Here is a 15957-nt window from a genome sequence, read left to right on the forward strand (position 1 = left end):
AGATGAGAATACTCAATCCAAGACATAAGAGAGATACATGAAAGATAGGAGAGGTTTCCTCAGGCCTCCCACAGCTCATCCTTGCCTGGGTCATCACCAACTGTTCCCTGGGTCTGGACCAGTCTCTCCCTGTCTCCTCCATATCCAACTGAGCAAAACGTTCTGCCTATCTGATCCTTGACAGGATTTATGCAGCTCTTTACTACATGACTAGATGGTGTTATTTTTCTATTTAATGACTGGATGGTGTTATTTTTCTATTAAAAGCCCTTTAGATGTTCCTTTTCACCCTTGTGTTCTCCTTCTTGCAAGGACTTTTCTAAACCCACTCATGTGGTTCAGCCCATAACAGTCCCCTCACTAAGCTACACTGGCTATCACAGCTCTTGGGCTTTCCATGTTGTCCTTCCACAACTCAAGGTTACCTTGACACATTCCATTCTCTTCATCAGAGTGTCTTCCCCTTCTCTCTTTGACTTGCAAATGTCTGCTTCTTCTGTCTATCAACTATCTTCACTAGGGGAGTTCTTCTGACTATAAATATGTAGGCAACCCCCAATATTCAGCCCTAGAACTTTATATCCTATATTCACCTTGGCCTTTCTTATCATTGTTTGTTGAGAGGCATTTGGATGAGCCTGCTTGCTGCTTGCCTCCCTTAGCTGCCTCACAGCAGAAGAGCTGCGGCCATCTTGTATTTCTCTTTCCCCAAACCTCCCATATGACTGTTGTCTAAAGAAAAAGAGCAACTGAACATGGGGAGGACCCTGTAGGGCATGAACATTGGGCTTCTCTCTACAGTGTCCCCAAATTGATAGCGAACACCTTAGAAGGATAGCCAGAGGAAGGGTGCATCAAGTCAACACTGAAAGGTAAGTCCCAAGACGGAAGAGCAAAGAGAAGACAGGACAGGTAGGAGAAAAGGACACACCATTCCTACTGAGAGCTCCAGTTGAGAGCCAGAAGTGCAGATGGTGGTATGAATTGAAATTCACTGCTGAGATGACTTCCTATACCCTATAGCCACATCACTTACTGTACAGTATCACCAACAGCAGAATGGGTACCAGAGGCAGGATAAGGTCAATAGGACTCAGGTGTCCAGGGATGCTATTCCAGGGAGCTGCACTCTAGCTGTTGATGCTGTATCCTGAGGTTTCGATGAAAAAGGTTAAAGAGAAACAGCCCAGAGGCCTGGAAAGTATCCCTGCCTTTATATGTGTCCCTCCCAAAGGCAATGTCTGGCCAGCCTTGATAAACAGAAATATTCTTAGTGCAAGAATAAAACCAGCTGTGATTACCATTTTAAGGAACCCAAGTTCCCAAAAGGCTAGAGAAGAGGACAAAGGCCCAGGCCAGGGAGCACAGAAAAGATTAAAGGGGAAAGGAAGAGGGCAGGGGCTGCCATCAAAAAGCTATGAAAGAGAAACCCTGGTTTAAAAAAAAAAAAGCCCTTTCTTCCAAATGACGCTATTTAGAATGTAGTAATAGAGACGGGGCTTTCCAGGGAGTGGAAAGGAATGGAACAGGAGGAAATGAGCAGGCAAAGTGAGAAGAAAGCTCTTTGCTTTCAAATAGCTCCAGGGCAGAGACTGTGAGCAAGAAGAAATTTCAAGAGTAGCAACATGTCCATCTCCCCCACCCACCCCCAGCCCTGGGAGACATTCTGGAGCTTTCTGGACTGGCAGAATGGAGATGACTATGGAAAAGGAAGTTCTCACAAGGGCTACAGATTCCATAAAGTGCCACTGTCCTGTGACCAGTCAGGATAGGACCCCCAGACAGCATCCTTTGAGAAGTAATGACATGTTCCTTCACAAAGGTGTAGTCTAGGAGCAAGGACAATAGCAGACAGCAAGGATTCTGCAGGGCAAATCACCAGGACCTAGAGACAGAGGCTACCTAAGCCACGGTTAATGGAAAACCTAACAGAGATCTGGAGAATAAATTCCCTGACCCTGCTTTCTTGCATCCACCCACTCTATGCTTTTCATGTCTGGTAACTGAACCCAACTAGAAGCCAGAGGACAGGGCCAGCCCAGTGGCTTTCAAGCTATGGTTCCTAGGCAGCAATCATCATTTTGGAGCTCACTAGAATTGATCAGATACTTCCCTGGACCTCCAACATCAGAAGGCATAGGGACAGCACCCAGCAGTCATATTTCAGCTCTCTAGTAACTTTGAGAATCTCATATAGTCATTGGAGACCAACCTCCTAGATTGTAAAACCAGGTGGAAACTAAAACATGAATCCCAGGGTTCACACTCATTTGCTAAGGCTTCTTTTACCTGAGTCTTGAGGAAATCTTAGAAAAGTCACTGGTTTCTGCTGTGTTGGAGTCCTGGACAGGAGGTCAGGCAGAGCCAAGTTGTAGTCTATTCTGCTGGTTAGCTTCCAGTGACCTGTAGCAAGTCCTCTCCATTTCTCTGACCTGTTCCTCACCCATGAGGTCAGAGTCCAATGCAGAAAACCCATATTAAAAATCAATGGAAATGAAATATAAATCCTATGTGGTCTTTGGAGTCATAGATGTTTCATGCTTTGAGTTCACAAGGCAGGAGAAATGGTCCAAAGATTGACCAATACTCAAGGTCACATAGTCACGTAGTGAGTATATAGGACCGCCATGCCCAGGGCTCTGATGATTGGTCACCTGCCAGGATGTCACATGATTCTTGTCAATGGGTCTCCCGTGCATGAAGCCACATCTGTTCTTTCCAGGAGTATGCACTGCCAAGGGTCCAACTTCATAACAGATAAGCTCCATAGAACGGTGTTCTCTTTCTAAAGTGGGAAGGACCAGGAAGGACTCAAGTCCAGATCAAACAAAGAGGCCCTCTCACACAGCAGGAGTCTCTGCTTCCTGGGTAGAGAGCTAGAGTGACATAATAGGGCCCTACCTAGTTCATTGCTCCTGACTTTCAGCCTCTGTCCTCTCTGAGGGTGCCTCATGGTGGAACCTACATGCTTCTCCTAGTATAGAAATCATTTGATATCTCCCATAGTCCCCCAAACTCTGTGCATGGCCCTAATTCTACTGCCAGTATTGGTGTTGTTATTCTCTGAGGATGTGTTCTAGCCACTGGACCACCATTATTTGTTTGCAGGAAAGGCCACAGAATTAAATGTCCTCAGGAGTTGCTTTCAAATGACAGCTAGTACAAGTGGACATCTAAGAATCCCAGCTTCCCCTCTCTGGAACTCCCCATTTCCTGTCTCTCCCAGAACTCCACAACAGAACTAAGTCTCATTTGTCCAATGTGGTCAATTCTGGATGATGCCCCTTCACTGTATCCTTTCTTCCTGGTGTTTCCTGGGAGACCCTCCAAAACCACTAACTTAACTCCCTACTCTGTTTCTGCTTCTGCTGTTCTTTCAGAAAGGCTTCCTGGTAGGGCATTGTCTGGTGGCATGCTGAGGATGCAAGGAGATGCAGTGGGAACAACATTGTTCCCTGTCCTCTCTAGGGACTCTTTCCATCCATTTTCCCCTCTCTCTGGGCTCTGCCATGGAAGATTCCCAACTTAAGCCAGCAGCTAACATGGATCTGTCAGGAAAAGGAGATGCACAGAATGTATGTGTGTTCTCCTTGTGTGGTGCCCAAGCTATACCTTCCATGTCTTGATAAGGGTAATTCAATCAAGATTGAATGTTTAGACCTTTAGCTTCAATGAGGTACCCAGGCAGTCCCTGTGGAATTACCTGCCTCCTCCCTACCCACTTGTGCAAGATGATAGCATTAACATTTCCAATATTTCTAGGAAATGGTTTTTCAGCTCCACAATTCATTGTAATGACTCAAATCTCTTTTCTCTGAAAAATTGCACCTGTTTTTTTTATCATCTGCAGTGCCCAGAAAACAGGAGGAAAGATTATAAAGTATGCAAATGATATGCTCTCCCAACCCCACCTCTCTGAAGTGATTCTCTCTTAAAGTGTATGTGACTTGAGATGACTGATTTATTGCATTCTTTTTGATGATGTAGAAAGGGAGGGGGAAGCTGGGGTTTGCTTTTTAGTTAGAATTGTGCAAAGGGGCAAACTGAACCTTCTTCTCCAGAGTAGTTGTGAAATGACAAGATAGAGATGGGGACCAGGGTTGGGGACTGAGATGTTGGTGGAAAACAAAGAATAAAGGGATGTGAGGCATTGGGTACTGAGGGCCAGTTTGCCACTACATAAAGAAGCTGTCAGCCTTATACCTTCTCTTAAGTGACAGAGCTCCATGGATCCCTGAGTTTCTCATCCATAAAGTAATATGTCACTCAGAGTTACATTGTACCACTCAGAGTTACTATTTTTATCAGATGGCACAAGTATTCATGCAGCTTCCAGAATAGTCTATGGAGCACCTTATACTCTCCATACAAATAAATTCCAGTCCCTTGCCATCTGTCACTGAGGGATCTTTGACCTCATGGCCCACTTTCAGTAAGGTCTCCTGATATTTCCTAAGAGATATTAAAGTTAGCCTAGAGGACAAGTCTGTAATGAATAACTCAACATTTATTTGCATGTTCAAAACAGGGTGCACACCATAATCATGGGAAGAGCTTGCTAAAGCCTACCATGCAAGATTCCACTTGTAGCTTCTGATCTGTATATCTACAGATCATACTTGGAGATCCATTGGTCTATAATAATATATTTGTGTTGACTCTCATAGCATGTTCCATGTTTTTATATTTGATCTCTTTTCATCTCTGGTATAATTCAGCAATAAAAGATATGATTTGGGGGTTATAGTTTAATACATAAAAGTGCAAGGAATGACAATCTATGCCAAGTGATATGATGATCTAGTTAGGGAGTGGGGAGTCTCAGGTAGGCCTTGACACCTCAGCCAATCTTTTAACTCTCTTCTAATAAAGATAAGAATTGGCTGTCAATATTGGGGGTAGGATGGGATGGGACTCCAGTTGTGATAAGAGATCAGCCATAATGAGAGGAAAAATACGGTCCTGATGCATGATCTTACATGAGTGTGTGTCTCAGCACATGCACAGGTTCTGTGAGCAGAACAAACACAGTATATTTGAACAACTTAAGGCCAAGGTTACAAGGGAAGTGTATGGAAAGGAGAACATGACAAGGCCGTGGGTTCCTAGTAATCAGAGCATGTGTGGCTTTGTGGGGTATAAGAGCATCCGTCAGTGATGTATTCTAGTTGACTCTTGTCAGTGAACAAAAGCAGACATATTATCAACATAATTTTAATATATCTGTAGTTTAAAATTGGTGATGGTGGGAATATTTACACCACAGAAATAAGTAACATGATTATCAGACATTTTTCTCTTTCAGAGAGCTGTTTGTACATTCAGCATCATACCATAGGTCCACACTCATAAGTCATAAAGAACAGATAGATTGAAGACACAAGGTGATTTCCCTCTGCCTCTGCAGCTATGTTAATAGGACAGCTTTAGGTTTCCAAGTCCTTCATAACCCCTCTACCATCTACCAAGTGCTATTTCTTTTCAAATTCACACCTCCTGGAGGAACCCGGAGAATCCAGGCTCCTGCCCTTTCATCTTACTTCACAGTCTGGGAGCTTCTCCTCCTCCACATGACTCTTCATAACTCTTTTCTTTGTCTTGACTCTCAAGCACTGCATGCCAAATTAGCTGTTTTTCAAGCTTGCAAAATGTAGATAGAGCATAATGAACATTCTGGGCTGCTTGTAAATTACCTTGTATAAGCTCCTTTCTACTGTTGGCTGCCCCATCTTTCTCCATGTGCATGCGGGTAAACACAATTTTTATCATTCTAATTACATAAACTTAGAAAAAGAAAGGGACACAGAATAATATTAGCATTTCCCAGAACAGATAAATAAACCATGAGGGCACTGCCACTTTTTGTATTGCCTTTCTGGTAGACCTGTATCTGAATTCTGTCCTTTAAGGAACGCATACATTACTCTTGTCTCTGCAGATAAACAGATTCATCTTGGGGCAGATGGACAAATGGGGAACATCAGTTTTCTAGGTGTCTCTACTGTCACCCCACTGTGTACCTTATATCCAGCCCAAGCCTCCATTTATTGAGCCCCTGCTGTATGCCAGGCAATATCCTTTTTTTCTTTTGGAGCAATTTTAGTTTTATGGAGAGTCTAAGAGGCAAGTACAGAATTCTACCCCACTTACCTATTGTTTCCCCTTTCATCAGCACTTCACACGAGTGCAGAACATTTGTTGCTGTTGATAGACTAATATTTGTCCATTATTATTAGTTCAAGTTCATAGTTTACATTAGGGCTCATGTTGTATGTTGTTCAGTTCTGTAGAACTAAAAAGTTCATACATTTCATTTTTTATATGTTATAGAATAGTTTCCTTGCCCTAAACACCCATAACCTGTTTTGCCCTCCTTCCTCCTCTTCTAAGCCTCTGCCAACCGCAGAGGTTTTTCTTCTTTTGGAGTATTACATAGTTAGAACCATATGTAGAATCAACATTCAACATAGCCCTTCCAGATTGGCTTTCACCACTCAGCAACAGTATTTAAGTCTCTTCCATGTGTTTTATAGCATGTGAGTTCATTTCTTTTTATCACTGAATAACATTCCAGTATATGGCTATATCACCCTTTATCCAATTCACTTACTGAGGATATTTTTGGTTGTTTCCAAGCTTTACAATCATTACTAAAAATGCTATAAACATTTACATACAGTTTTTAACATAGACATAAGATTGCAATACATTGGGTAAATACCAAAGAGTGTAATTACTGGATCACATGGTGAATGGATTCTTCATTTTATATGAAATGGTCTTGCTATCTTTCAATTGGCTGCACTATTGTGTGGTTCTGCCAACAATGAGTGAGTGCCTGTTACAAATATTATCAAGTATTTGGTGGTATGGTGGTTTTGCCACTGTTGTATATGTATTATTTCACTGTTGAAATTCTCAATTTCCTAGGCACTTGAGTCTTGGTGCCTTAGTGTAACATAAAAAATAATCTACTATAATCCAGCGTTCTCCTCTGCCCCCTCTTGTTACTGTTGCCCTCATAATCAGTAATCCCAGGACAAAAGACCCTTCCATAATCCTCCCCCAACTCTACCTTCCTGCAATGTTTCGTCTCTTTTGGGATCCCTGCTTCCACAGTGACCTTGATGTCCATGTATGAAACCTTCCTTACTTTCAAATCCTCAGTTTCATTTCACTACGCAAAGCTCTCTACTCCTCACTTTGGAGACCTTGATGGATGTTTCATTTCTATTCATGATTCATGTCCTTGATCAAATCACTCCAACTGCTTAAGCATGAAACTCACCTGCTGGAACCCTTTCTTAGTTCCTTCAAGTAGGCTGGCACATAGTAGGTATTCAGGAAGTGTGTTCTTATTAAATAAATGGAGATATTGGTAGACATCCTGATGGTTAGAGGCATGGGCATACACACACACACACACACACACACACACACACACACACACAGACAGATAGATAGATAGATATGTCCCCTTTCAACATTTTAAACCAGTATTTCTATCTCTGTTTCCTCTTCTATGGTCTCCAGGCAAGATAATTTAATTACAACCAGGTTCTCTGTTCCTTGTGTCCAACTTCTGAAGTCCCAGAAAGTTGCTCCAACTTTAGAGTTCTGAGAATATTAACCCATCTCCCACTTCAGCCAGCCTGTGAAGATGGTGTCTCTTTGTTGTTTTTCTGAATTATCTCACTTCTTAACAGTTTCTTCCATCACTCAGTCAACAGCTTCTCTGGTTAGCCCCCATTGTAAATACTTACATGGTTTATAATCTCCTGCTTTGAGCTTTTTCGAAGGTAGGAATATATGAACGTGGAAATAACAGGCCCATGCTTTTCTATGTTGCACCATTCACTGGTCATATGGCCAATTTTTATGAGATTCTGTTTGCTAGTTCGTAGCAAGGACTAACAAAACAATTCTGCCTCTCTGGTGAGATCACTGAGACCACCTGATGGGGTTATTCATTTATTCACTCACGGGGTACTCACTGAGTACCTGCTGTGTGCTGGTCCCTGAGGGCTGCAAGGGATGGAACACAGAACAAGGCGGCTAATGCCCCATCTCAAGAAACTTGAGTTAGTACCAGCAAATGTGCTTATAAACTACAGAGTAGTGTATATATATAAAAGGAAAAGCTGATTTGCCCTCCCTAACCCTGTGAGGCCTTAGGATTCCCACACTTGTCTATCCCACTGACTGTGAGCCCATCTCTTTCCTGGAGTATGATGGGGGTGAGGTATGCAATGGCAGGTGTGCAGTGATCCAGGTATCAGACTAAGGATACTTCCCACAAAACTCAATCAAGATGTTCCCTAGTGTGTGTATATTAGCATGTCAGAATTGACTTTAATTAATTGCAAAGGATTATCCAGATTTTTCTGATATACCATTTAAAGTGGTTCTAATTTGGTGTTATTTGAATCAAGCATGCTATTGACTAAAGCCTTACGTCTTGCTTATGTCTAGATTATGTTTTAAAAGGCATCTCAGTAACATGATTTCTAGTTCTTAATGACCTCATTTCCAATGATCTAGTCCTCAGTTTAATGATATGATAACAATACATTGCCAACAACCTGTCTGCACCGGTGCTCCAAGAGACAAACGTAAAGTAGTTTGTGTCCATGGGAAAACAGGTAACTTGCTGTTTTTAAGTAGCGTGGAAATGGAACACATTGATCCAGATTTTATGACCTTATGTTATAGGTACTTACATCAGCCTCTCTTGTATTATCCCATGAAGCAGGTACTTCCATGCCCACATTGGTGATGAAACCACTAAGAAACCACTTAGGTTTCTTAGGAAGCAGGTGACTCACCTGCTCTGGTAATGGTGAAATCATAATCAAAATATAAAGTAGAAGAGAGGTCATTTTTAGGTTTTTCACCTCTCTGTACCTCTACTTCCTCATCTATAAATAACAGATAACTGTGAGAAAGTGATATAGTACCTGGTGTGCAGTAGCTAATCAGTGACAGCTCTGAAGAAGAAAACTACTAACTCCTCATCTCCCAACTTCTCATCTACCACTTCCTACTGTTTGTTCTCTCTGCAGATGACCACTCCCGGGTGAGGCTGTTGGTGCTGGATGGAGACCCCCACTCTGACTACATCAATGCCAACTACATTGATGTGAGTATCTTGATTGGGCTAAGTAGCTATGGGCTAGAGTTGACTGTCCAGACCTAACTGAAAGGCTGCCTTTAACCTGTCCACCAGAAGGTAGCTGTATCATTTCCAGAGCAGAGTATCCCTTCCCTAGTTTGTATGACCCAAGTTGATTACCCACCCAAAGCTACATCTGCTTTCAGGAAGGCTAATCTGCTCTTTGCAGTTCCAGTGAAACTGCTGACCTTATTCATTCAATTCATATATTAATTTGTATGTGTCTGTCCACTGGACCATTCATTTGAAGGTACAATCATTGTGCTAGACATTGAGACCCATGAAACTAAAAATGCCAGTGTCTCTGCCCTCAAAAACTTCAGAAGAGAGATAAGTTGTGCTCATCTGTGGTAAGCTATGGTAAACTAAAACTCGATGACTGTTGCAGGTTCAAATAAAATACTGTCAGGATTGAGGGGTGGGAAACACATCACTTCTTCCATCAGGGATATAGAAAATTAAGTGAGCCAAGGCTTCAAGTGCAAGTAAAATTCAAAGTCAAAGTGAGGCACAGTGTGCCTTTAGTCAGAGAACTGTTCTTGCCAAGAGGAAGGATCTTGAAAATGAATACCTATCTCCTTTGTCTGAGGGTGGTGGAAACAGTACAGTGGGAACACTGGAAAATAAAGTTGGCACTAGATCCTTGATAACTTAGGTGGTTGAACCCTGAAGGAAAGAGAGACCTACTGAAGGTGTTTGAATGTGTGGAGTCCTACTTAGCACTGAGCTTTACAACTCATCTGCTACTAGAAGAAAGGTAGAGCATAGAGAGGAGGGCCTGGAATTAACACAACCAAATAGGAAAGAGGCTCCCACCATGTTCCAGACACTACTGAGAATGGGACTCAGTTCAAATGGGCACCAAGAAAGGTATGCACAGAAGAGTCTACAAAAGAAGAAGTATGGCCACTATTGCCAAGTGGATATCCCAGCATTACTGATCCAAGCTGAAGTCTCCTGGATTCAACTCATAGCCCAGAGGCCTTGAAGAATGATTCAGATTCTCACTGATCCCTCAGACTTTCCAATGTATTTATAGACAGCTATCAAGTACAGTAACATGTTTCTTGAATTTTCTCATAATGTAGTCTGGTCCATTTGATTCATTAATTCAACAAACGTTTATTTAATCTTGAATCCGACACTACCCTACACTTTACACTGGGTGAACACTCAGCCAACAGATGTCAATGCAAGCTAGATTGGTCCCTTCCTTCTCTACTCTCCTTTGATTATGACTAGGTACGTGTGACTGTCCTAAGGGAGAGCATCCACAAAGAGCCTTAAATGCCTGACTTGCTGGAGCTCTCTGGCCTTTGTTATATGATTGGAAACACCCAAGAAAATCACATTCCTAGATGTAAACTCAGTCTACTACTGTCATTTGTCTGTCCACCCCAGTTATTTGACACTCTCTACTCTCCTTTACTTTGCCAATGGCAGTGACTATGCACTTGTGAGCGTGGTTATAGTGTTCAGGGAAGGAGTAAAGCTTTCTCAATTAAAGGGATTGACAGGACCCCCAGGGATGGTAGGGAGAGAGAAACCAGGGTGTCTCTGCTCTATGCCCTCCTGGGTGGAAGTTTCTTTCTGGATGCATTTCATTTATATCTCCAGCTTCCCTCAGTTTGGGTTCCAGTTCCTCCCAGGCAATCTCTGGTCCCGAGCTCTTATGACTTGGGTCTTCTATTGTTCCTTTGGGGCAGTGTTCCTCAACCTGTGGGTCATGACCCCTTTTGGGGGGTCAAATGACCATTTCACAGGGGCTGCCTAAAACCATCAGAAAACAGATATTTATATTATGATTAATAACAGTAGCAAAATTAGAGTTAGGAAGTAGCAACAGAAATAATTTTATGGTTGGGGGGTCACCACAACATGAGGAACTACATTGAAGGGTTACAGCATTAGGAAGGTTAAGAATACCTGACCTAGGGTCTCCAAAGTCTGTTGATCTTGAGGCTGACCCATGGTTCCTGTGTTATCATGCTCCTCTAGAATCTGTAAAACCAATTTTCCATGCGGAATCCTCTTGGTCTGCAATGCCCCGGGTGGTTTCCCCTTCACTACTGCACTCTGCCTAACAAAGCTAAGGAAGGACCTGCGGGGTATCCAAGACCTGGGTCTAGGGCTTCAGTGGAGATGAAGAAGGGTGGTCTCTGTGTCTGTAGGCCTCCAGATGATTTCACAAGGAAGAATTATCCTTATGAATTCTCAGCAGCTTATCTCCAGCAAGAGCCAGTTGCTCTAAGCATCCGTTCACCATTCCATTAGTTTTCCCCTTTATTAGTCACTTCACAAATACCAAGCAGATGTTCCACTGTGTGATAGAAATACTGACCTTTCAGACTAGGATTCTGCTTGGTAAGAGGGGTCAGATGAGGAAAGAGACCATCCTACAACAGAGGCTGTCAGACTGAAGCCTCAGGAGTTCAATGAAAGTTAGAAGTAGATGGCATCTCAATCCTGTCTTAGAAAGTGATAAAGAACCAAATGGAAAATAAAAGGTTATAGTAACTTAAAAATTAGTGATCACTTCTCATGTGCCAGTAAGTCACCTTAAGCAGTACTTCAACCTCACTGGGTGAATACCTCTAGCACCCATAGCCACATGAGTAAACTGGGTCTCTCAAGGTTAGGCAATGTATCCAGAATCCCACCCAGGAGGGAAGAGAGGAGATGCTAGATTTTGAATAATGAATGTAAACTCTGTTTCCTCTAATAACAATAAGCAGTGACACTGGTAGTAGTCTCTTAATGTGTCACTCCTGGCCCAAAGTTGCACTCTTCAAGCAAGTCATCTTACTAAGACTTCTTGGTAACATTTCAAGGTGGTTCTTATCACTCCCACTTTGTAGATAGGAAGACTGAGATTAAAGAAATTAAAAAGCTTGTTGGATGTCATCTAGATGGTCAATGATACAACCTGGGTATGGACCATGGCTGAATGTCCAGCCCAGTACTCTTTCTCCTGGTCCTTCATCTACCCCAACACCATCCCACAGCATGAGTTTAGTGGACATTCAGCTAGCATGTGTCGATATGGGTTGGACTAGTTCCTTTCTTTCCTTCCCCAGCTGTGGTCAGGTGGATATGACAGTCCTACAAACACACATACATAGTATTGTGTGTCCAAGTTGCATATTTATTCGGCATTTAATTTCTAAATTAAAACCCCCATCAAATGATTTTTCTAGTTTCTTACTCAATCTACAGTAGAGTAAATGTCTGACTACAAGTAGAACTGAGACATTTCCATGTTGTATAGGCAGCAGATGAAATTGCTTTAAATACAAGTGACTCTGAACAGTGCCAGCACTAATCAGGTCTTCCATTTCTGTCCTGCTCTGTCATTACAAAGTCTTTTGCAAGCCTTTAAAGACAGGAAACCAGGGATTGAGGTTAAGAGCACCGCCCTAGGTCACACAGCTAGACTTTAATTCTTTGCACAGCTAGAACAAGCACAGCCCCCTCCCTCTCTGTATAAGAAGTGGATTGTGCAGACAGGCCAAATGTCTCTACCACATGCTGTCCTAATGGGCAGTGTCAGGCCCTGAGCTGCATCTCAGTGATTAGCATCAAGGACTAATGAGACTATAGTCATGAATCCCATTCTTGTTAGCCCTGCTGTATACAGGCCTTTCTGATGACTATCTCTGTGACTATGGGTAAGTAATTCATTTATTCTGATAGCTTCAAGAGGCAATAAAATGCCATCCCACAAGTAGGTGGTAACGGCTATAAAGTACTTATCAGGGTTCCAAGAGGAAACAAGCTGGCTCACAGGTCTTAACCAGGTAGAGTTTAATAAGGGCCTGAATAATACTGAGGCTAAACAACCAACCAGATTATGTGGGGTATCATGGGGCTAAAGATGGCAAAGCGGATCTCAGACGTTCTGTGACTAGATAAGAGAATGGGTGCAAATGGAATACAGTTACTGTAAGGAGGGGGCTGTCTTGCTCTTGCTAGGGAGAAGCTAACCCCTGCCAAAACAGCAAGGAAGAACCTAGAACGGCCTGTGCCCCAACCTCCCACTAGCCTCTGAGCTTTTGCTTCGCCTCCTAGTTAGAAAATGTCCCCTTAAGCCTGAGTACATCGAAGGCTACATTGCAGTCTATATTGTCACCTCCCATGGCACAGAGCAGAGTATGGAAAAAAAAATCAATGGGGAAAGTGGGGAAACAAAATGACACCAGACACAAGTACCCTCTTATGGTGTTGCCACGACAGGGCAGGACGCAGGAAAATCACAATTGTGAACCTACCTGAAATCCCGGCAGAACTAAATTCTTGTGGTCTCCTGGGGATTCCTGATAACCAACAATACAGTGGAGTGGGGTTGGGGGTATGAGTCTTACTGCGCTGTTCTGGTCTCCACTACAGCCCAAAGACAAAAGGTAGCTATAGCTATCCAAGCTAGAGTGCCTTCTCTATAATTGAATCTTGACAATTTATTAAAATGTCTCTATTTGGATAATGAGCTAGATGAGGTCAACCTTGCCTGAGCCTCTGGAGGCTGTGGTATGCTGCGCTCTGAACCAGGCCACTGGCATGTTTGTTTGCACACCCGAAAATGTATTGGCCACTTGAATCTGTTATAAATTACCAGCCTGGAAATAAATATCATATCTGGGTCCCAAGTAAGTAACAGATGCAGGACTGCAGAGTGAGATAAATGCATTTTGGATGCAAACCTCTTTCCCATTGCTCATAGACAGATGGAGGCAGGCCCAGGGCTGGTTTGCAGTCGATCTGTGTGCTGTGTAGGTGGGACTTAAATGAACTGAAAGTTCTTTTAAGGTTAGGAAGTTTTCTTCACTAGCTTTTGGTAAATCCCCAGAGAAGACCCAATCGAGCAATGTATTTCCTTTTATCGCATTTGCTAAGGAATCGCTCTCGTGGTTTGAATTTTTCCTCTTTGGGAACTGTTTGAGTTTCTGGAGTCCAGAGAAGGTCTTTTTGCTCAGATGTGGCATGGAGACAGGCATGTGGCACACATGCATTCAGTGTGGTTTTACCAGGGTTGACAGCCAAGACAAACACTTCAATGCTGAGAGCATAGTCACAACAAGCCAGGCACAGCTCTGCCCTAGTAGACCTCCCACAACACGGCGAGGGTGGTGGTGGTTAGACAGGGGCGTAAATAAATAAGACATCTGGTGGTCGGTGCTTTGAAAAAAAGCTCAGTTGATAAAGTGCTTGCCATGAGAAGCCATAAAAAGCCGTGTTGGGCAGCATTGCTGCAATCTCAGCACTGGGCATGTAGAAACAGGAGGTTCCCCAAGGGCTTGCTGGCCAGGCAGTCTAGTCAAACAAACAATCTTCAGGTTCACTGAAAAGAGTGATTGACAAAGACATCCGACATCATTCTCTGGCCCCCACACATATCCACACATGTGCACGTAAATCTCCAAACATATGTGCATGCATACACGAACACATGCATACACAAAATGGCAGAAAAACAACAACAATAAAAAACAATCTGGGAATTGGGGAGAGAAACAGGCAGTAGCCTGGTGGCGCTAAGTCTTCTGTACAGAAATGTGACTACTATTTCTGAAGAAGGGCTCTAAGTTCGTGGGCATGGGGACAGCAGTGAGAAGACTAGACAGACTGCTGGTGGCATGAAGTGAGGATGTAGGAATGTAGAGAGGCCCAAACTAGAAGCTAATTAAACCACCATCTCTTTGGGGAACATTCCTCTGGCCTCATAGCTCTACAGAGCCTCCACATCTTCTCTTGGAGGTTCCTATCCCCATTTGTAGCTGTCTATGAGCTACTCCAGAGCAGAGCCTACATCTGTCTGGTTCATTGTCAGGTTCCCGTGCACTGTGCTTAGTAGAATGTGCTCCTGTGGTGCTTGCTGGTTGAATCTGAAATGACTGTGCAAGCAAAGGAAAGGACCAAAGAGTGAGCCCTGGCAGGCCAGCCTCACCACTGATGTGGGATTTCTTACTCAGAACCTTTTATTACTAACTTTCAAGTATGTTTGAACCTTTCAAACCCTAGTTTCTTCCCAGGTCTTTGCCAATGCAAAACCCAATGCATGCATGCATCCCACTGGCCAACCTTTGCAGAAAGCTGTACCCAGGTCTGGGTGGTGTGTCTCACGAGCCAGGAGAAGCGAAATATAAAGATTCTTAGTGCTGTTAATGTTCCTGTATTCACTGGGCATCTGTGGAGCCCTGTGGAGTCCCTCAAGAGAAAGGGAAATTGTGAAGATTGAGTTATGTAAGGAGTTCGGTTTTTCCACCCGCCGCCACTCTTGTCCGGCAGCCACGCCAGCCCCAAATAACACACAGAGACTCTGTATTTGATATTATACTGTTGACCAGTTACTACTTTCTTATTGGCTAGCTCTGCCTTAATTATTAACCCATTTCTGCTGATCTATGTATTTTCACATGGCCTTCTCTTACCGCAGAGGCGGCTGGCGTCCGGCTCTCTCCAGATTCTCCATCTTGACTCCTCCTTCCTACTTCCTATTTCCTCCTTGTCTCCTAGTCCCTCCTATCTTCCTTTCCTATTGGCCAACAGTGCTTTATTATTAACCAGTATGAGAAACATATACAGAATGACATGTCCCATCAGAGTTACCTCTATATCACAAAAGAGGCCTAATCTAAAGTCCTTGGTAGTGAGGCTGGAAGACAAGATGAGTGTATTCACTGGGCAGACACAGAGAGATAGCTGGGAGAAGAAAGAAGAGTTTAAGATGAGGATGCAGACATGTCAGTTACTCTAAGATGAAGCATTTAGACGTTACCATGCAAGCAGAG

The 15957-nt window shown here is 43.2% G+C and overlaps 1 protein-coding gene across 1 annotated transcript in view; it reads left to right on the plus strand.

The window, feature by feature from the left end:
- Ptprt (protein tyrosine phosphatase receptor type T) overlaps positions 1 to 15957 on the plus strand; it is a 1080054-nt gene that overhangs the window by 1022816 nt on the left and 41281 nt on the right. Inside the window, exon 19 of the mRNA XM_051187222.1 lies at positions 9063 to 9139. Coding sequence (XP_051043179.1) covers positions 9063 to 9139 — 77 coding nt within the window. The remainder of the gene's footprint in view (positions 1 to 9062; positions 9140 to 15957) is intronic.

The sequence above is a fragment of the Phodopus roborovskii genome, unplaced genomic scaffold (genome assembly GCF_943737965.1).
Source record: "Phodopus roborovskii unplaced genomic scaffold, PHOROB, whole genome shotgun sequence".
NCBI classification, from domain to species: domain Eukaryota; kingdom Metazoa; phylum Chordata; class Mammalia; order Rodentia; family Cricetidae; genus Phodopus; species Phodopus roborovskii.